Here is a 22,717-nt window from a genome sequence, read left to right as displayed (position 1 = left end):
GTGTTATATTACAGTATTAATGTTCAGTACCTATAGTTCTGTATTACAGTATTAATGTTCAGTACCTTCAGTTCTGTATTACAGTATTAATGCTCAGTACCTATAGTTCTATAATACAGTATTAATGTTCAGTACCTATAGTTCTGTATTACAGTATTAATGTTCAGTACCTATAGTTCTGTATTACAGTATTAATGCTCAGTACCTATATTTCTATAATACAGTATTAATGCTCAGTACCTATAGTTCTGTATTACAGTATTAATGCTCAGTACCTATATTTCTATAATACAGTATTAATGTTCAGTACCTATAGTTATGTATTACAGTATTAATGCTCAGTACCTACAGTTCTGTATTACAGTATTACAGTATTAATGCTCAGTACCTATATTTCTGCATTACAGTATTAATGCTCAGTACCTATAGTTCTATAATACAGTATTAATGCTCAGTACCTATAGTTCTGTATTTCAGAATTAATGTTTAGTACCTATAGTTCTGTATTACAGAATTAATGTTTAGTACCTATAGTTCGGTATTACAGTATTAATGCTCACTACAATACCCTAAGGACACAGGACACCCTTATTTAGTGCCTGCAGTCTGAATAATTATACAACACTTTTTACAGCACATGCATCACAGAGTTCATTACAGATTGGAAAGCGAGCTCTTAATTTCTGCAGTTAACCAATCTGTATTTAGCAATAATTATTAGGTGCACAGTCACTGCAGCTGTGAGATATATTTTACATGCTGTACCATAAGTCAGTGTTTTTCAACCAGTGTGCCGCGGCACACTAGTGTGCCATGAGAGATCCTCAGGTGTGCCGCGGCAGACTGACAACAGTGTGACATATTTTTAAAATTTTGCGTGTTTTGATGTGACAGGCTCATCAGACAGACAGCATTTACAACCATGACATATTGACATTCATTCAGACAATCATTATGATTGTTTGTGAATGAATGTCAATATGTCACGTATAGTTTGTAGGAGGCATGGCATGACAGTACAGTACAGTACGTGTGTGTGTATGTATATATGTATATATATATATATATATATATATACACACATGCTGTATTAGGCTACAATGTGTGATTTTGTAAAATTTTGGGATGGTGGTGTGCCGCAGGATTTTTAATGTAAAAAAGTGTGCCACGGCAAAAAAAATTTTGAAAATCACTGCCATAAGTAATCAATACCTGCAGTAGGCTGATCTGTATTACAGCACAGAAACGTTGTACTCTGTACCTGTAGCTGGCAGTTCTGTATCACACTCCCTGTGCTGACAGATACTTCTCCCATCAGTCGGCTGTTAATAACTGCACTTCCATCTTCTACCAACAGGGGATGCTGCAAGAAATACATCCGAAGATTACAATCTGCGACACACTTACTCTTACTCTCTGATATTTTATTTCCTTCCCATACATCTCTAAGTGAAAATATTTTACAATGTATATGAAAAAGTACATTTTTATGGTACTTTTCTTAAAAAAGGGTTAAATGGCATCTAGCCTATAACATTCTTACCCAATCCCTATATATACACCTCTGATAGGCAATGTGGAATTTCCTCAGGTCAGATAATCTACCATTTGATATAAGGAGAGAAAGAAGGATTAAAGCCGTAGGGGACGTCCTGGGTCCTTTATTGCACACAGTGAAACCTTTTCGATATCTAAAAACGCAATATAATGTCCCACAAACGCATTTTTATGGCTACCTCTATCTGAGGCACTACATTGATGGTCTTATCTGTCATGATTCTGACTTTTGGGGCACGCCTCTATTTGCTATTCCAGAAATTGCCTATCATATGGGTAGATTTTCTTTGTCTGCTATTTATAAAATACTACTCCGAAGAGATGGAGAGAGTACATAAAGAATTGTTAGAGCAATGGAATGTGGGTAACACTGAATGAGCAGATGAAAGCTAGTCTGGAGAGGGCAAAAAATGCATCTCTCTTAATGATGTTAAGGGAGTCTCAGTTGCGTATGATTTCTAGAGATTATATTACCCCTCATTACTTTGCTAAAGGGCATCCCACAAGCAGCAAAAGTTGTGTTCAACCAAACTAGGCACCAAATTTGTATTACTACTTTCTAAACAGTCCTATAGTCAAGCAGTTTTAGGGTCAAATGCATTTCTGGATTAATAAAACGTTTAGAATCAACATAATAGCCGAGAAATGCAATGCTTATGGGCTAGGTTACAAGTGGAGCAATAAGGGGTTTATCATGTGGGTTTGCGCTCATCGTGCTTACGGCTCCTATTACAAGTTAAAATTAAACGCAATCGCGTGAGCGCAAAATACATTACAAAGTACACTTACACTCATAATAACACAATCTTATAAAAAATTATTCAATAATAATATTGCACACAAAACTTATAAAGGCTCAAAGATAGGAGATCTCAAGTATTAGAAAAAAAGGCAGACAAAGGACTTAAACATTGAGATACATACATATACATGTCTAAATATATATATATATATATATATATATATACACACACATACACACACACATATATAAAAACATAAATACATACATATATATATATATATATATATTTATATTTATATATATATGTGCATTGGAGTCCTTTGCCGTTAAGTAGATGAAAACATGTAAAAAAGGAAATTTATGCTTACCTGATAAATTTGTTTCTTTTTAGATACGATGAGTCCACGGATTTCATCCTTACTTGTGGGATTACGCAGGAGGCGGCAAAGAGCACCACAGTAGAGCTGTATATATAGCTCCTCCCTTCCCTCCCAATCCAGTCATTCGAAAGGAAAGAGAAATAAGAAGCCAAGGTGCAGAGGTGTCTGAAGTTTAACAAAAAAATAATAACCTGTCTCATTAAAACAGGGTAGGCCGTGGACTCATTGTATCTAAACAGAAACAAATTTATCAGGTAAGCATAAATTTCCTTTTCTTTTTAAAGATACGATGAGTCCACGGATTTCATCCTTACTTGTGGGATACAATACCAAAGTTATAGTACACGGATGAAAAGGGAGGGACAAGACAGGGAACCTAAACGGAAGGCACCACTGCTTGAAGAACTTTCCTCCCAAAAACAGCCTCAGCTGAGGCAGAGGTATCAAATTTGTAAAATTTGGAAAAAGTGTGAAGAGACGACCAAGTTGCAGCCCTGCAAATCTGTTCAACAGAAGCATCATTTTTTAATGCCCATGAGGAAACCACAGCCCTAGTGGAATGAGCCGTAATTCGTACAAGAGGCTGCTGTCCAGCAGTCACATATGCAAAGCGAATGATACTCTTCAGCCAAAAAGAAAGTGAGGTAGCCGTAGCTTTCTGACCCCTATGTTTCCTTGAAAAATCAACAAACAAGGAAGGCGACTGACGAAAATCCTTAGTCGCTTGTAAGTAGAACTACAAGGCACGAACTACATCAAAATTATGTAACAGACGCTCCTTCTTAGAAGAAGGATTAGGACACAATGATCTCCTGATTAATATTCTTGTTTGAAACAACTTTAGGAAGAAAACCAGGTTTAGTACGTAACACCACCTTATCTGAATGAAAATAAGATAAGGAGAATCATATTGCAATGCTGAAAACTCAGAATAAATAGCAACCAGAAATAAAACTTCTCAAGATAATAACCTAATATCTATGGAATGCATAGGTTCAAACGGAACCCCAAGAAGAACTCTAAGAACTAAATTAAAACTCCAAGGAGGTGCAACTGGGCCAAACACAGGCCTGATTCTAGTCAGGGCCTGATAAAAAGATTGTACATCTGGAACATCCGCCAGACGCTTGTGTAACAAAATAGACAAAGCAGAAATCTGTCCCTTTAGGGAACTTGCTGACAACCCCGTCTCCAATCCGTCTTGGAGAAAAGTAAAAATCTTGGGAATCCTAACCCTTCTCCACGAGTAGCCCTTGGATTCACACCAATAAAGATATTTACGCCATATCTTATGGTAAATTTTCCTAGTAACAATCTATGACGAAATCCGAAAAACCCTGCTTGGATAAAGCAAGCGTTCAATCTTCAAGCAGTCAACTGCAGAGAAACCAGATTCAAGGGATGGAAGGGACCCTGAATGAGAAAATCCGCTCTCAATGGAAGTTGCCACAGTGGCAGAGATGACATGTCCACCAGATCGGCATACCAAATCCTGCGATGCCACGCAGGAGCAATGACGATTACTGATGCCCCCTCCTATTGGATTCAAACAATCAACCGGGGAAGTAAAGCAACCGGGGGGATACATATGCTAGGCTGAAAGACCAAGGAACTGCCAAAGCATCTATCAACTCGGCCTAGAGTCCCTGGACCTGGACCCGTATCTCACAAGCATGGCTTCCTGACGATACGCCATAAGATCCAACTCTGGCCGACCCCATCAGTTTGGAAAATATTTCCGGAAGAAGCTCCCACTCTCCCAGATGAAAGGACTGCTTACGCAGAAAATCCGCTTCCCAGTCTTCCACCCCTGCGATGTGGATCGCCGACAAATAGCAAGAACGGGTCTACGCTCACTGAAATATCTTGGCTACCTCGGTCAATGCTAAGGAACTCCTTGTTCCTCCCTGATGATCGACGTAAGCCTCTGTCGTTACGTTATCCGATTGGAATCTGATGAAGTGGACCGAGGCCAACTGAGGCCAGACCAGAAGCATAGAGAAAAACGCCCTCAGCTCTAGACTGTTGATGGGAAGGAGAGACTCTGCTTGAGTCCAGACTCCCTGAGCCCTTAAAGAGCCCCAGACTGCTCCCCACCCCAAAAGGCAGGCATCCGCTGTCACAATCACCCATGAAGGTCTGCGAAAGCGTGTCCCCCGGGATAGATGATCCAGAGACAAACACCACAGAAGAGAGTCCCTCGTCTTGATTTAGGGTTATTCAAAGAGATACATCTGTATAGTCACCATTCCACTGCCTGAGCATGCTCAGATACAGAGGCCTGAGGTGAAACCGAGCAAACGGAATGATGCCCATTGCCGTTACCATCAATCCAATTACCTCCATGCACTGAGCCACTGACGGCCGAAGATTGAACTGAAGAGCTCGACATGTAATTAGGATCTTTAACCCGCTGACCTCTGTCAGAAAAATTTTTATGGATAGAAATTCAATTTGAATTCCCGAAGAGGGTACTCTTGTCTGTGGAATGAAACAACTCTTTTCCAAATTTGCCTTCCACCCGAGAGTTGTCAGGAAGGATAGCACAACGTCAGTATGGAATATCGCTAGTTGATAAGAGGACGTCTGGATTAGAATATCGTCCAGATAAGGCACCACCGCAATGTCCCGTGGTTGAAGAACTGCCAGCAAAACCCCCGGAACCCTTGTGAAAATGCTGAGTGTCGTGAACAGACCAAAAGGAAGAGCCACGAACAGAAAGGATTCGACCAGAAAGGCAAACCTCAAGAACTTGTGACAAATTCTATGGATAGGAACATGAATTATATGCATCCTTTAAATCCACTGTCGCCATAAGTTGACCCTCCGGATCAAAAGAAGAATGGTACGAATAGTCTCCATCTTGCGATGGAACTATGAGAAACTTGTATAGACTTTGAAGGTCTAATATAGGTCTGAAGGTTCCCTACTCTTTTATCTTGGGAACCACAAACCGATTTGAATAAAAAAACCCTGCTCCTGTTCCAGTACTGGAACGGGAACAATTACTCCCAGGGAGGAGAGGTCTCTTACACAATACAAGAACGCCTCTCCTATTAACTGAACTGCAGACAATCCTAAAAAATAGAAACCTGCCTCTGGGAGAAAAGCTCCTCTAACTCTGACTTGTTTCCCTGGGACACTAATTTCTACTGCCCAGGGACCCTGAACATCTCAAACCCAAGCCTGAGCAAAGACGGATATTGCCCTCTACGAGACCCGGTCTCGGATCGGGACATGTCCTCCACACCGTGTCTGTTTCAACAGCAGACCATCTTTTATTATGTTGTAAATTCTTTTAATCTAAAGAGAATTACTTTCGTCAAGCCAAAACCCAACAAGGTCTTCCCCTTGCAAGGAATTGCTAAAAAGCTTAGACTTAAAGCCTACATCTGTAGAGCCAGGCTCTAACCATAAGGCTCGGTGAGCTGGAACAGAGAATCCTGAAACATATATTTTCAGATTGAAAAACTGAAGGGAAAAAATACGAAATAAAGGAATTAGCCAACTCAAAGGCTTTAATGATTCTTTATCCAGGGAAGATTCTGATTTAGTAGTATTAGAAAATACGCCGTCGCACTAGTGACGGTAATCAAAAAACACAGCTGGGCGCCATTATAAGCCCTGATGTATGATCCCTTTCAAGTTCTTAACCATAGGACCTTTGAATGTGAAAACATCCTTCTGATGAAAGGGAATGTGGTTCTTCCATTTCTAAATAAGTTACTGAACTCCCTAATTAACACCCATAGTGTCGGAGTCGCCCAGAATAGCTAAAACCTCAAAGTAACAAATGGAGGTAAACAAGCTAACAGAGAAAGGCAACAGCAGGATCAAAGAAAGAAATGATTCTGAGTCTGAGAATCATTATCAGAAAATCTCGAAGTATCTTCCTCCACGTAAACAGGGAAGAAACAGTTGTGTATAGCAACTACTAAATCAATCATCCTGATTGAAATTAATTCCCCAATAAATGTTTTCTACCCACGTAGGAAAACTATGAGACATGAAATGTTAGAGGAAGCGCAGGACACTGTATGTTGCGATAACTTTTGTGGGACACTAAAAAAGAAATTTGTGGCATAGATTGACTATAGACAACCGTCACTAGTAGTAGAAGGTTCAGAAAAGAAACAATTTTTTTTTTATTTTTTTTTTATTTAACCCAAACGTTACTGTGCTTTAGAATTAAAAATTAACTCAGTTTTGTGTGGGCTTATTCCATCCTAAGACATAAAAGATGGATCAAACAAAGAAACAGTGAAAATCCTTTAATAAAAGATTAACATATAAAACTGTTACTGTCTCTTTAAATGAAAAATCAACTCATTTTTAGAGAGATTGTTTCAATCCACAACCCAAATGATAGATTAAACAATGAATAAATTAAATGATGACAAATAAGATGAACAAAAACGTTACTGTCACTTTTTAAACAGAAACTTTTTATTCTTGAGTGTAGCAGTGCTTTAGACTAAGACCCAAAACACATAGACACCGGCAGAAACCTCAGAGAGACATTTCTGAGGTGCCCTCCAGATATTTCTGCACTCTTAAAAACGTCATGTACCTAACGACATGACCGATATCAACAGAATGAAAACATATCCGGAGAGTAGCTGTAGCGCTCTCCGCCACCTAGAACAGACACAGATGATAATCCAACCCGGAATCAGCCCTATCTCAAAAACTGCTCCATGCGTGATTTAACAGAAGAGCAGTTGCGGACTAAGCCAGCCTCAAGCTCCGCCCTTTGTTGGCGTGACCTTACCATCTTTGAGACTGCATAGATATTAGTATGAAATATGCAGCTGAAAGAAAAGGCGCAAAACGAAACCCCGCCCTTCATGGGCGTAACAAGACATGCTCGCCATCATTATGATAAAGATAGTCTACCGGGAAATGTAAATGAAAACCTTCTTGAGTCTGGGGCAAAAAATAAAAAGCGTATAACTTATATAACACCTCACTTTACCTCTTCCTATCACTAACACAGGCAAAGAGAATGACTGGGTTGGGAGGGAAGGGAGGAGCTATATATACAGCTCTGCTGTGGTGCTCTTTGCCTCCTCCTGCTGACCAGGAGGCGTAATCCCACAAGGATGAAATCCGTGGACTCATCGTATCTATAAAAATAAAGCATATTTATGCAATAGTCATATTTATTAAAGGTTTTAACTATGTTTGAACTGTAACTATTTCCCATTCCAATATTCACATAGCGGAATATGTTCTATGTATTTCTAAACAGATATTCCCATATACAGGGAGTGCAGAATTATTAGGCAAGTTGTATTTTTGAGGAAAAATTTTATTATTGAACAACAACCATGTTCTCAATGAACCCAAAAAACTCATTAATATCAAAGCTGAATAGTTTTGGAAGTAGTTTTTAGTTTGTTTTTAGTTATAGCTATTTTAGGGGGATATCTGTGTGTGCAGGTGACTATTACTGTGCATAATTATTAGGCAACTTAACAAAAAACAAATATATACCCATTTCAATTATTTATTTTTTACCAGTGAAACCAATATAACATCTCAACATTCACAAATATACATTTCTGACATTCAAAAACAAAACAAAAACAAATCAGTGACCAATATAGCCACCTTCCTTTGCAAGGACACTCAAAAGCCTGCCATCCATGGATTCTGTCAGTGTTTTGATCTGTTCACCATCAACATTGTGTGCAGCAGCAACCACAGCCTCCCAGACACTGTTCAGAGAGGTGTACTGTTTTCCCTCCTTGTAAATCTCACATTTGATGATGGACCACAGGTTCTCAATGAGGTTCAGATCAGGTGAACAAGGAGGCCATGTCATTAGATTTTCTTCTTTTATACCCTTTCTTGCCAGCCACGCTGTGGAGTACTTGGACGCGTGTGATGGAGCATTGTCCTGCATGAAAATCATGTTTTTCTTGAAGGATGCAGACTTCTTCCTGTACCACTGCTTGAAGAAGGTGTCTTCCAGAAACTGGCAGTAGGACTGGGAGTTGAACTTGACTCCATCCTCAACCCGAAAAGGCCCCACAAGCTCATCTTTGATGATACCAGCCCAAACCAGTACTCCACCTCCACCTTGCTGGCATCTGAGTCGGACTGGAGCTCTCTGCCCTTTACCAATCCAGCCATGGGCCCATCCATCTGGCCCATCAAGACTCACTCTCATTTAATCAGTCCATAAAACCTTAGAAAAATCAGTCTTGAGATATTTCTTGGCCCAGTCTTGACGTTTCAGCTTGTGTGTCTTGTTCAGTGGTGGTCGTCTTTCAGCCTTTCTTACCTTGGCCATGTCTCTGAGTATTGCACACCTTGTGCTTTTGGGCACTCCAGTGATGTTGCAGCTCTGAAATATGGCCAAACTGGTGGCAAGTGGCATCTTGGCAGCTGCACGCTTGACTTTTCTCAGTTCATGGGCAGTTATTTTGCGCCTTGGTTTTTCCACACGCTTCTTGCGACCCTGTTGACTATTTTGAATGAAACGCTTGATTGTTCGATGATCACGCTTCAGAAGCTTTGCAATTTTAAGAGTGCTGCATCCCTCTGCAAGATATCTCACTATTTTTGACTTTTCTGAGCCTGTCAAGTCCTTCTTTTGACCCATTTTGCCAAAGGAAAGGAAGTTGCCTAATAATTATGCACACCTGATATAGGGTGTTGATGTCATTAGACCACACCCCTTCTCATTACAGAGATGCACATCACCTAATATGCTTAATTGGTAGTAGGCTTTCGAGCCTATACAGCTTGGAGTAAGACAACATGCATAAAGAGGATGATGTGGTCAAAATACTCATTTGCCTAATAATTCTGCACTCCCTGTATATCTATACCTATATATAATCATCTTATATAATTTTATATATATATATTTATATATATATATATCTTTTGATTAGATCAGGTGCTCTTAGAGCTGGTCTGACTGGACTATTGGAATATAGTGTAATTTGAGTTTACTTAGCATACTTGTACTCTTTCTATAGTCACTCTCAGCTCCCTGATAGATTTGGATTTTAGTGGCCCCACTGAGTGTCGGCCTAGGAGATAGATCCAATATGGTGATTATTAATGATGAAGAATGGGAAAGCGATATATCAGAAACTTTCTCTGTGTGTGCAGAGACTTCCATCACCAGTCAGGATGAGACAGGTGCTGATAATATTTATAAGTCCTTTAAAACATATAAAAATCGTTCTGTTAAACAATTGAAATTAAAATGGGAGGTATTGAGTGTAAATAAATATCTTGAATCTAAAATGATCCCAAGAGGACTTAGATTCAAGAAAAGACCTGGGAATAACCTAAGAGATCCACTACTTACTGATTTAACAAAAATTTGGGATGACCATCTATCTGACTGTTCTTTCAATTTAATGAGATTAATTGTTAGAGAGAATGAACTGAGACTAGAACGAGCTAAAAAGGAAATGGATGAGAGTAAACTAGTAATTGATAAATGGCAAACACATACTGAATATGAAAGACTGATGAATGGAGTAAAACTAGAGTTAAGGAAAACACAAGAGGAAACCAAGTCTAGAAAAAAAGAGAAAATTCCAGAGAGATTATCAAGACTATCAAACCAACAAGGTCTATGACTTTGGTAGAGAGTGGAATACAGATATTTCTTCTGACACAGATAGGTCATCTACTAGTGAAGGGAATAGAAATAAAAATAAAAAGAAGAATTGGAGAAGAAATCAAAGACCTTTTTTAGACAAAAGAAGGAGAAGGAAGGGGAAAAGGCACAGAGCAGGGAGGAAATATAGAAGGGGGAGATACAGTGAAAAAGAATTACAACTTAAGGAGTCAACAATAGAGGTCGTGGCACAGTGTTATGATAAAGAAAATATGGGGGTTAATGATTTGAGAATAGTGAACCTATCCAAAAAAATTCTAAAGAAGGAACATGAAGAGGTCCTTAAAAATGGGATGTCTTATTCACCAGTGAACAAAATGGATAGGTTCACTGCTATCAAGGATTTACATCTATTTGCACGAAAAATAGTTTTAAAGAAACTATATACCGATAAACCCAAAGAACAAACTCTAGATATGAGGGATAGACAGTTATTAAATGACTTGGTATCCATACAAGAGGAGCCTGAACAGAATAACATTGAACAGATCGAAAACAATGAATCACAGGAAACATCAGGAACACATATAGGGTACACCCCCCTAAAAAAGAAATCAAGCTACATGACACCCTTGTTCATGGCTGGAGCAGTAAATAGCTTTGTTAAATTGGTTGAGAATGGAATAGCCAAATTAGACACTGAAACAGGATATCATGATAATCTCACTAAAAAACAGAGATGGGCTCTTAATGATCTTATTAAAGATCAAGATATTACAATCAAGCCATCGGACAAGGGTGGCAATGTGGTCATAATGAACACTGTTGACTACAGGAAAGAATGTCTGAGACAGGTAACTGACGGTAGACATTACAAACTGTTAAACAGTGACCCGACTGTTGAATACCAAATTGAATTGGATTACATTCTCACCCAGGCTATGAATAATGGTATAATTAATAAAGCTGAATTTGAATTTATGAATATCAAAAAAACTAAAACGGCCACATTTTATACCATACTTAAATTACATAAGAAAAAATACCCTTCACCGGGAAGACCCATCATTACGGGTCAAGGTAGCCTGGGTGAGAATGTATCCAAATATATTGACTACTGCCTGCAGCCCTTCCTTGAAACCCTGCCATCCTTTATAAAGGACACAGGAGATGCCCTTAAAAAGCTGGACAGTCTAACGGTAGATGAAAACACAATACTTGTGGCGATTGATGTAGAGGCTCTGTATTCCTCAATTCCCCATTATTTGGGAATTGAGACATGCAGACACTACTTAAATCAAAGAGGACCAAATTAACAAAAGCACACTGACTTTGTGATAGATATTCAGAGGTTTGTTCTCAATAGTAATTATTTCACTTTTGATGGAAAATACTATTGCCAAATATTAGGCACGGCGATAGGAGCCAGTTGCGCTCCCACATACGCGTGCCTGTATTTGGGAAAATGGGAAACAGACTATGTACAGGACATGATGGTACAATATGACGACAAGATAAAACTCTGGGTGCGTTTTATCGATGATATCCTGGTCCTGTGGAACGGTACAGTCGGTGAACTTGAGGAATTCATTGCTAAATTGAATTACAACAAATTAAACCTTAAATTCACATACATATATAGCCGAACTGAGATTACTTTTCTTGATCTAAATATCTCGGCTGTAAACAGGACTTTACAAACCCAAATATACAGGAAGGAAACAGCAGCAAACACAATACTAAAAGCTGATAGCCACCATATAGAGACGGTAAAAAAGGGCATACCATATGGCCAATACCTTAGGTGTAAAAGAAATTGCTCAACAAATGAACTATATAAGCACCCTGCTGATGAACTAAAAAACTGATTGCTAGAAAGGGGGTATTCCAAATTTTTTTTTGAAAAAAGCTTCTTTAAATCAAACAAAAAAAACTAGAGATGAAACTCTATATACAAGCCAACAGAAGAGTAGCAACAATAAAGAAGTGGTTAGGTTTATTTCCACTTACAATAATAAATGGCAGGAAATCAAAGCCATTTTTTTCAGATATTGGGATGAGCTACATACAGATCCTTTAATTAAAGAACTAGTGGGAGATAGATCAACCATGACCCCCAAAAAAGCCCCAAGCTTACGGGATAAAGTGGTACACAGCCACTTCAAATATAACAAACCAAAGGGAAATTGGCTATCAAACTATAAACAAAAGAATGGCAATTTTGTATGTGGGAAGTGTAGTATATGCACAAACATACAGAAAGGAGATACGGTCTATGATTATTATAATCGGAAGCATTCAATAAAAGGACATATCACGTGTAGGAGCGAGGGTGTAATATACATGATCTCCTGCTCCTGTCCGGTTTCCTATATTGGGAAAACTTATAGAAATTTGTGAAAGAATTAAAGAGCACAAGAGAGATATAATAAATAAAAACTTAGATGATAGCAGTGTAGTTAGACATTTCTATAAATACCACAATAGCTCTGTATCCTCATTTAAAGTCAGAGGGTTGGAACTAATAGACTTACAAAACAGAGGTGGAGATCTGGACCAAAGACTATTACAATCTGAGTGTAAGTGGATTTTTAATATGAACACCCTCACCCCAGGAGGTCTGAATGAGGAAATTAATTATGCTCCTTTTCTCCCAAAATAGATACAATAATAAATTTCAGTATCTGAGCCTAACTGACTGGTGGCGTGAGTCGATGTATTTAATGGTGTAAATATGTATTACAATAACAATAAATACTTTTGAAAAATATAGTTGATTTTTGATAAAATGGCACTCTAAAGCATTTTAATATAGGTATATCTCATATCGTATGATTCACATATGCACATGTTCCTTGTGTTTGACATCATTTTCTTCCTTTTGGAATATTGATACTAAATAGTTAATGCATTTTCTGATCGCCACATCCAGGTACTAAATATACAGCACAAAGTGCGGCATACAGGTAGTAACATAAATATCCAATGTAAATGATAAATATGTTGATATGATTATCACCTGATATTACAATAGAATTGCAGAGACAGATTTATCATTGAGGGAGGAGAAAAGTTTACCCAGGCCTCCCATACAATGGGTATAAATTTCCGGGAGGAAGGAATTTACAGCAGCACTGTTATGTCATGAAGAAGCCGCACCGGAACTTCCAGGCGGCGAAACACGTGTAACTTGTTTCCAACACCACTCGGGTTGGCTTGCCCGAGTTAACAGAGGATCTGTCGTACCTTGACCGGGCCCTTGAAGGAAAACAGAGACAGCTGTCGCACTAAGCTGTATAGGAAGAACGGATCATTGCAATGAATGTCACGCTAACATAAGCACAACTAAGTGGTATCATACAGTCGAGGAGGTGGTGAGAGTGTATATGGGACCCTTAGATGAAAGTATATCTTTCAGTAGGATTATCCCTAACTGACGATAACTGTGAACCTGCATATGAAATGTTTTATATCCATTAATGACCGCACTTGCATGAACTGCTTTCAAATAATTAACAGCTTTCTGTGACTATAGAAATGTGTCCTGAGGAAACTTGCTGACTTGTTTATGGATGCATGAATTATTCTAACATACGGCTTTGCTTGCATTTAACCATCAAACATAAGTGTTTGCACGAACTGCCTATATCACGTTACAACCGATGATTGTAGACTGTATTGCTTTATTTCGATCATAAATAACAACTGAGCATAACTGCATATTAACCCAACTTAAGGATGCTTGAATTGCTTTGACTCATTAATGATCACATACATGTGAATTTTCCATGCTCTAACAGCTACTACTATGCATGAACTGCTTTAACTCATTAATGACTACATCCATTTAAATTACTTATGCTATGCTGCAAACTGCATTGTCCTTATACAGCTATATATAACCACAGGAAATTATTAATCTGTCTCTTTCTATATTTTCTGTTTTTTATACCTTTATTACATATTATGTATTTTATGTGATTGGATTTCTTAGTATGGTATTAACATCTAAGAAACTAGCAATGGTATAAATTAGAGAGATATTTAGTTTTCCCCTATGGCCATAGGTCTGTTCTATATATTTTTTATTGTTATGTTATTCAGGGTATTATAAGTATGCCTTTTTTACTGTAGATGTAGGTGATCAATAAAATGTTATATTTGCAACTGGAAATGTGCATGTGTGAATCTTTGCTATGTACCTGGCTCCGTTTGTCTCTTTGGTGCCATACTTCCAATGAATAAGATTGTACTAGAATAGGATAGTGCTGGCCAAGGAATCCTTGCATTTTTTCTGATCTTTTTCTTTATCTTGTACTTTCATGCTGTTTTATGAGATATTTGTAATTCTTTGATTTCCCCTTGCACCCTTTGACTCATACATTAGTAGTCTTAGGTAATTGTACTATATTTAAATTAGATCAGGTGCTCTTAGAGCTGGTCTGACTGGACTATTGGAATATATATATATATACATACACATACAGGGCTCAAAATTCATCGTAATCTACTAGCCAGGCCAAAATGTTACTCGCCACTTCTGATCCTGCCCCCATCACACCCACTTATCCACCCCCTCTTTGTATATGTTTAGCCATTGTGAAACACATTATTGTGCAGTCGTTTTTAATATTTTTTTATATTATACCTTACAAATTAAATAATGCTACATACAGTAATAGAGTAACAAAAAATAGTGCATAGCAGTTAGCAACATCAACCTGGTGGTTCTGGGTGAGACAACAGCTGGATAGAAATAGGAAGTTGTTGAAGTGAGAGCGTGGAGAGATAGAATGCTGACAGTCATGGAAGGTCATAGCAGAACTGAAAACTTTCTTTTGATAATGATCATGACTCCTTTTTCCCCTCCCTCCTCTCTTTATTATCTCTTTTTACTCTCTCCCTTATCTCTCAGGCCATATGTTCTCTTTACACTGGTCCTTTCCCCTCTCTCATATCTTTTTACTTTCTTTTTTTTTTCTCTCCACTCTCTCTTAAAGCTGTTTTCTTCTCCACTTTCACTTTTCCTCTCCAATCTCTCTCTCTTTCAACCCCATTTACTCTCTCAGAAGTAACAGTCCAATGGTGCTCCTACAGCCCTAGAGGAATAACATATCATTGCCCTATCTAGGATATATAATATCCCTTCAGATAATATGTTTAGCACATAGCCCAAAATGTGTTTGTCAATGCTGAAATAGGAGTATACATTCTTTCACTCACTAACTTTTACTCGCCACCATTAAATTTCCACTCGCCAATGGCTAGTAAAAGAGTGGAAATTTTGAGCCATATATATATATATATATATCAATAATACATAAAAACATTAAACTATTTATACCCTTTTCCCAAACTGAATTGCTTCTTATGACCTCTTTGAAAGGTGAGTGGGGTATTCTCTACCAGAGAACAGACAGGTCAGATAATCAAGTTATGGGAGGCGAGTTACTCCTTGAGAGGTTGTATTGAGAGGGACAGAGGAGTAATGGGACGGAAGAAGTTACCTTCCTTGAGGTTTGGTTGAAGATAGATAAGACGTACCCAAAGTTGTCTATATATACTTTGACTATGTGGATGGATTTTTTCCCCACTTTTTTTCCCTCTCTCACTTTATCAGTTTTGATTCAATTACAATTGATGTATGGACTCTAGTGATCTGCGTATCACGTATCTTCATTCTTATCAGTGTGACAGTTTTACAATGTATTTGTATCTCTCCGTTTCTCACAATAAAAAGAATAATAATAAAAAAAGGTTAAATGGACATGAAATGTCAATAGTACCCTGGACCTATAAAGCCTTGTGATATTGATTTAACACTATATTAAATGTGGATAAAATGCAACTCAGCACCAATCTTGTAGCACAGCTGGCACCTGCTTGCCTGATATATCAAGCACAAGCATAAAACTACCAACATATCCACAGTGGATAACGTGCAAAACTTGTGATAACACTTAAAAGAAGCATTTTTGCAAATTTGTGTTTATTGAAAATATTCTATTTAAAAACTGAAATGCTGCACTTGGCAGTTCAGTTAGATTTTTTGTCCTCTTACCTTCATAGGATAGACAAGCATCCCAAATTACTTCACTTTAGTTTTCAAAAATGCCCCACTCCAACATGCAGTAGGGACACCTTTTGTTTAAATAATAGTAAAAAATGATTTGCCTGTAGGGCAATTGGTACATTAAGAGGACTATTTACCCCCCAAACCCCCCACCAACAAGTAGATAAAGCACTTATCTTCTAGGAGTAACCAATGGTCCATGCAGAAAAAGCAGTATATTACATTGCACATACAACATCACTGTCAGTGATCAGGAGCTTCCGTTACCGCCACAGACCATCAAAGAACCTTGTGTAACATTCAGAGGGGGTAATATTTGTAACATTAATTCCCCATTATCCCACAGTGGGGATATACGTAACACAAAAGACACATAAAAAAGCATATGGCCCTATGAACAGTATTAGACCCACGTGGAATCTAAAAAATAAAGTGAGCACTAGGCCACCAGATATGTTGCCAGACCTTCGGGTAATGTAACAATAAAAAGGGAAAAATGGGTTGAATGTGGCCACTTACTTCACTAAATGTCCACGAACCACATTAAAATCTAGAAATGTAAAATGGAAGATACAGGGGAGAAGTGTGCACCCAAAAGACCCAGAAGGATACATGTAGGTTCCTTGTATCCAGAAGCCAGAAGTTATACAGAGGTATAATACACTCCCAGTAGAACCAAGAAGCACCTATATGACTTGTTATAAGATATACAAAAATATGGCAGAATTATAAAATATTAAATTTGGAAAACATTACAATGGTCATAACTCATTTAAAACATATAGGGTTAGATTAGAAGTGGAGCTCAAAAATCTTAGCGCTTTTGAGCACTCAAACCGCTCAATCAATAACGTTTCTATTCTTGCGCTCTTATACTCAGATGTGCCAACATCTGGAGGTTGGCTAGCGTGGCTGTGCAAACTCACTTTTCCCATAGACTTCTGGCTTTCAAACCTGATTTTTGCCAAGAACCAATAGTTTCCATTAGGAAGGACGGTACCTTGAGAAAACTAGATGAGACACTTTAGGTCGAAGATAGGATGAAAAAACTCCCTCTTATCGTAGGGAACCACAAACAGGGATGATAGCATTCATTTCCCCTATAGGAACTGGAACCCCACCCACAGAGAAGAGAGGTCCCGTACTTCAAAATATTAGGGAGGAGGGACCTGTCTCTGGGAAGAAAGGAAAATACTATTTAGAAACCCTGAGATACTATGTCCGTAGACTCAGTCCCTCACTTGGTCTGTTTCATCTTGTCCTGACAGATCAGGACCAAACAAGTTCTTACCCTTGTAAGCAAGTGCCAGGAACTTGGACTCATGGAAAAAATCAACTGACCAAGAAAAACCACAACGCCCCGCGGCTAGCATGGCGAAACCAAATCTCTTGGCCTAAGACTGAAACACTGGCATGGAGAAATCAGAAAACATAATTTATGCTTACCTGATAAATTTATTTCTCTTGTAGTGTAACCAGTCCACGGATCATCCATTACTTGTGGGATATTCTCCTTCCCAACAGGAATTTGCAAGAGGATCACCCACAGCAGAGCTGCTATATAGCTCCTCCCCTAACTGTCATATCCAGTCATTCGACCGAAAACAAACAGAGAAAGGAGAAACCATAGGGTGCAGTGGTGACTGTAGTTTAATTAAAATTTAGACCTGCCTTAAAAGGACAGGGCGGGCCGTGGACTGGATACACTACAAGAGAAATAAATTTATCAGGTAAGCATAAATTATGTTTTCTCTTGTTAAGTGTATCCAGTCCACGGATCATCCATTACTTGTGGGATACCAATACCAAAGCTAAAGTACACGGATGATGGGAGGGACAAGGCAGGATTAAGCTTTGGCCCTGTCCTGAGGAAGGGTATGACCCTTACCTCCAGTAATGTCAGCCATAATTTCCTTCAAACCAGGCCCGAATAAGGTCTGCCCCTTGAAAGGAATGTTGAGTAATTTAGACTTCGAAGTCACGTCAGCTGACCAGGATTTAAGCCATAGCGCCCTACGCGCTTGGATGGCGAATCCGGAATTCTTAGCCGTTAGTTTAGTCAAATGAATAATGGCATCATAAACAAATGAGTTAGCTAGCTTAAGTGTTCTAAGCTTGTCAATAATTTCAGTCAATGGAGCTGTATGGATGGCCTCTTCCAGGGCCTCAAACCAGAATGCCGCCGCGGCCGTGACAGGCGCATGCATGCAAGGGGCTGTAAAATAAAACCTTGTTGAATAAACATTTTCTTAAGGAAACCCTCCAATCTTTTATCCATTGGATCTGAAAAAGCACAACTGTCCTCAACCGGGATAGTGGTACGCTTTGCTAAAGTAGAAACTGCTCCCTCCACCTTAGGGACCGTCTGCCATAAGTCCCGTGTAGTGGCGTCTATTGGAAACATTTTTCTAAATATAGGAGGTGGGGAAAAAGGCACACCCGGTCTATCCCACTCCTTGCTAATAATTTCTGTAAGCCTTTTAGGTATAGGAAAAACATCAGTACACACCGGCACCGCATAGTATTTATCCAGCCTACACAATTTCTCTGGTACTGCAACTGTGTTACAGTCATTCAGAGCAGCTAATACCTCCCCAAGCAACACACGGAGGTTCTCAAGCTTAAATTTAAAATTAGAAATCTCTGAATCAGGTTTCCCCGAATCAGAGATATCACCCACAGACTGAAGCTCTCTGTCCTCATGATCTGCATATTGTGACGCAGTATCAGACATGGCCCTTACAGCATCTGCGCGCTCTGTATTTCTCCTAACCCCAGAGCAATCGCGCTTGCCTCTTAATTCAGGCAACCTGGATAATACCTCTGACAGGGTATTATTCATGATTGCAGCCATGTCCTGCAAGGTAATCGCTATGGGCGTCCCTGATGTAATTGGCGCCATATTAGCGTGCATCCCCTGAGCGGGAGGCGAAGGGTCTGACACGTGGGGAGAGTTAGTCGGCATAACTTCCCCCTCGTCAGAATCTTCTGGTGATATTTCTTTTATAGTTAAAGACTGATCTTTACTGTTTAAGGTGAAATCAATACATTTAGTACACATTCTCCTATGGGGCTCCACCATGGCTTTCAAACATAATGAACAAGTAGTTTCCTCTGTGTCAGACATGTTTAACCCCTTAATGACAACTGACGTACCAGGTACGTCATGCATTAACAATCAGTTAATGACAATGGACGTACCTGGTACGTCAGTTGTCTAACAGAGTGCTGGAAGTGATCACAATCACTTCCAGCAGCTCTGAGGGTATTGCAGTGATGCCTCGATATGGAGGCATCCTGCAATACCCCTTTACAAGACTCCGATGCAGAGAGAGCCACTCTGTGGCCCTCTCTGCACTGGTAGTGATGGTGCCGATGGTGCCTCTGACCGGTGGGAGGAGGGAGCGTGTGCGCGCGCGCGCACGTGCACGGGTGTGCGTGTGCATGTGGGCGCGCGTGCACGTGCGTGCGCGTGCACATGCGCACATTAGCCACACTGACACCAATGAAAAAATAAGGGGAAAAAAAGTTATTTTATTTTTTTTATATTTAAAAGGATCTGTGAGGGGGTGGGGGTATTGTGGGGGGGCTGCTACACTACAGAAATAAATAAACACAAATAACAGTTATAAATACAATTAAAATAAGTTTGGTTTGTGGGGCCAAACTGGGTACTGGCAGACAGCTGCCAGTACCCAAGATGGCGGTAATTAGGTAGGGGAGAGGGTTAGAGAGCTGGAGGGGGGGATCAGGGAGGTTGGTGCTAAGGCAGGGGTCCATCACAACTAAAATATTTTATAATTTTTATTTAAAAAAAAAAAAAACTCTTTTATTTAGTACTGGCAGACTTTCTGCCAGTACTTAAGATGGCGGTAACAATTGTGGGGTGGGGGAGGGAAGAGAGCTATTTGGGAGGGATCAGGGGGTGGGATGTGTCAGGTGGGAGGCTGATCTCTAAAATTAACCCTGCAAGCTCCCTACAAGCTACCTAATTTAACCCCTTCACTGCTGGGCATAATTCACGTGTTGTGCGCAGCAGCATTTAGCGGCCTTCTAATTACCAAAAAGCAACGCCAAAGCCATATAAATCTGCTATTTCTGAACAAAGGGGATCCCAGAGAAGCTTTTACAACAATTTCTGCCATAATTGCACAAGCTGTTTGTAAATAATTTCAGTGAGAAACCTAAAATTGTGAAAAATGTAAAGTTTTTTTTTTTTATTTGCTCGCATTTGGCGGTGAAATGGTGGCATAAAATATACCAAAATGGGCCTAGATCAATACTTGGGGTTGTCTACTACACTACACTAAAGCTAAAATTAACCCTACATGCTCCCTAATTAACCCCTTCACTCCTGGGCATAAAACATGTGTGGTGCGCAGCGGCATTTAGCGGCCTTCTAATAACCAAAAAGCAACCACAAAGCCATATAAGTCTGTTATTTCTGAAAAAGGGGATCCCAGAGAAGCATTTACAACCATTTGTGCCATAATTGCAGAAGCTGTTTGTAAATAATTTCAGTGGGAAACCTAAAGTTTGTGACAAAATTTGTGAAAAAGTGAACTTTTTTTTTTTTATCGCATTTGGCGGTGAAATGGTGGCATGAAATATACCAAAATGGGCCTAGATCAATACTTTGGGATGTCTTCTAAAACAAAATATATACATGTCAAGGGATATTCAGATATTCCTGACAGATATCAGGGTTCCAAAGTAACTAGCGCTAATTTTGAAAAAAAGTGGTTTGGAAATAGCAAAGTGCTACTTGTATTTATTGCCCCATAAATTGCAAAAAAAGCAAAGAACATGTAAACATTGGGTATTTCTAAACTCAGGACAAAATTTATAAACTATTTAGCATGGGTGTTTTTTGGTGATTGTAGATGTGTAACAGATTTTGGGGGTCAAAGTTAGAAAAAGTGTGTTTTTTTCAATTTTTTCCTCATATTTTATCATTTTTTTTTTAGTAAATTATAAGATATGATGAAAATAATAATCTTTAGAAAGTCCATTTAATGACGAGAAAAACGGTATATAATATGTGTGGGTACAGTAAACGAGTAAGAGGAAAATTACAGCTAAACGCAAACACTGCAGAAATGTAAAAATAGCCATTGTCATTAAGGGTAAGAAAATTGAAAAATGGTCCGGTCATTAAGGGGTTAAACAGACTAGCAATGAAACTAGCAAGCTTGGATAACACTTTAAACAAGTTTACAAGCAATATAAAAAACGTTACTGCACCTTTAAGAAACACAAATTTTGTCAAAATTTGAAATAACAGTGAAAAAAGGCAGTTACACTAACGAAATTTTTACAGTGTATGTAACAAGTTAGCAGAGCATTGCACCCACTTGCAAATGGATGATTAACCCCTTAATACCAAAAACGGAATAATAAATGACAAAAACGTTTTTTCAAACAGTCACAACAACTGCCACAGCTCTACTGTGGCTTTTTACCTCCCTCAAAAACGACTTTGAAGCCTTTTGAGCCCTCCAGAGATGTCCTGGATCATGCAGAGGGAAGCTGAATGTCTCTGTCAGTATTTTTATCTGCACAGAAAAGCACTAAAATAGGCCCTTCCCACTAATATTGCAACAGTGGAAAGCCTAAGGAAACTGTTACTAGGCAAAATTCAAGCCAGCCATGTGGAAAAAAACTAGGCCCCAATAAGTTTTATCACCAAATACATATAAAAACGATTAAACATGCCAGCAAACGTTTTATATTACATTTTTATAAGAGTATGTATCTCTATTAATAAGCCTGATACCAGTCGCTATCACTGCATTTAAGGCGTTACTTACATTAGTTCGGTATCAGCAGCATTTTCTAGCAAATTCCATCCCTAGAAAAATATTAACTGCACATACCTTATTGCAGGAAAACCTGCACGCCATTCCCTCTCTGAAGTTACCTCACTCCTCAGAATATGTGAGAACAGCCATGGATCTTAGTTACTTCTGCTAAGATCATAGAAAACGCAGGCAGATTCTTCTTCTAAATACTGCCTGATATAAACAGTACACTCCGGCACCATTTAAAAATAACAAACTTTTGATTGAAGAATAAACTAAGTATAAAACACCACACTCCTCTTACGACCTCCATCTTGGTTGAGGCTTGCAAGAGAATGACTGGGTATGACAGTTAGGGGAGGAGCTATATAGCAGCAACTTCCTGTTGGGAAGGAGAATATCCCACAAGTAATGGATGATCCGTGGACTGGATACACTTAACAAGAGAAATAGAAGAATTAGCAAGTTTGAAAGCCTAATTCTGTACTGGATCTTCTCCAAAGGAGTCCCTACCAAAAGGAATCAGACAAGGCTTCGCATCTGAGAGGCATTCTGCTCGACAGGGCTGTGCAG

The 22,717-nt window shown here is 39.0% G+C and overlaps 1 protein-coding gene across 1 annotated transcript in view; it reads right to left on the bottom strand.

The window, feature by feature from the left end:
- Window positions 1-22,717, bottom strand: part of FCSK (fucose kinase) — a 234,822-nt gene that overhangs the window by 135,789 nt on the left and 76,316 nt on the right. Inside the window, exon 12 of the mRNA XM_053702250.1 lies at window positions 1,262-1,363. Coding sequence (XP_053558225.1) covers window positions 1,262-1,363 — 102 coding nt within the window. The remainder of the gene's footprint in view (window positions 1-1,261; window positions 1,364-22,717) is intronic.

Source organism: Bombina bombina, chromosome 1, assembly GCF_027579735.1.
Source record: "Bombina bombina isolate aBomBom1 chromosome 1, aBomBom1.pri, whole genome shotgun sequence".
NCBI classification, from domain to species: domain Eukaryota; kingdom Metazoa; phylum Chordata; class Amphibia; order Anura; family Bombinatoridae; genus Bombina; species Bombina bombina.
Note: the sequence above shows the minus strand (reverse complement) of the source record. Positions and strands in the feature narration are given on the sequence as shown.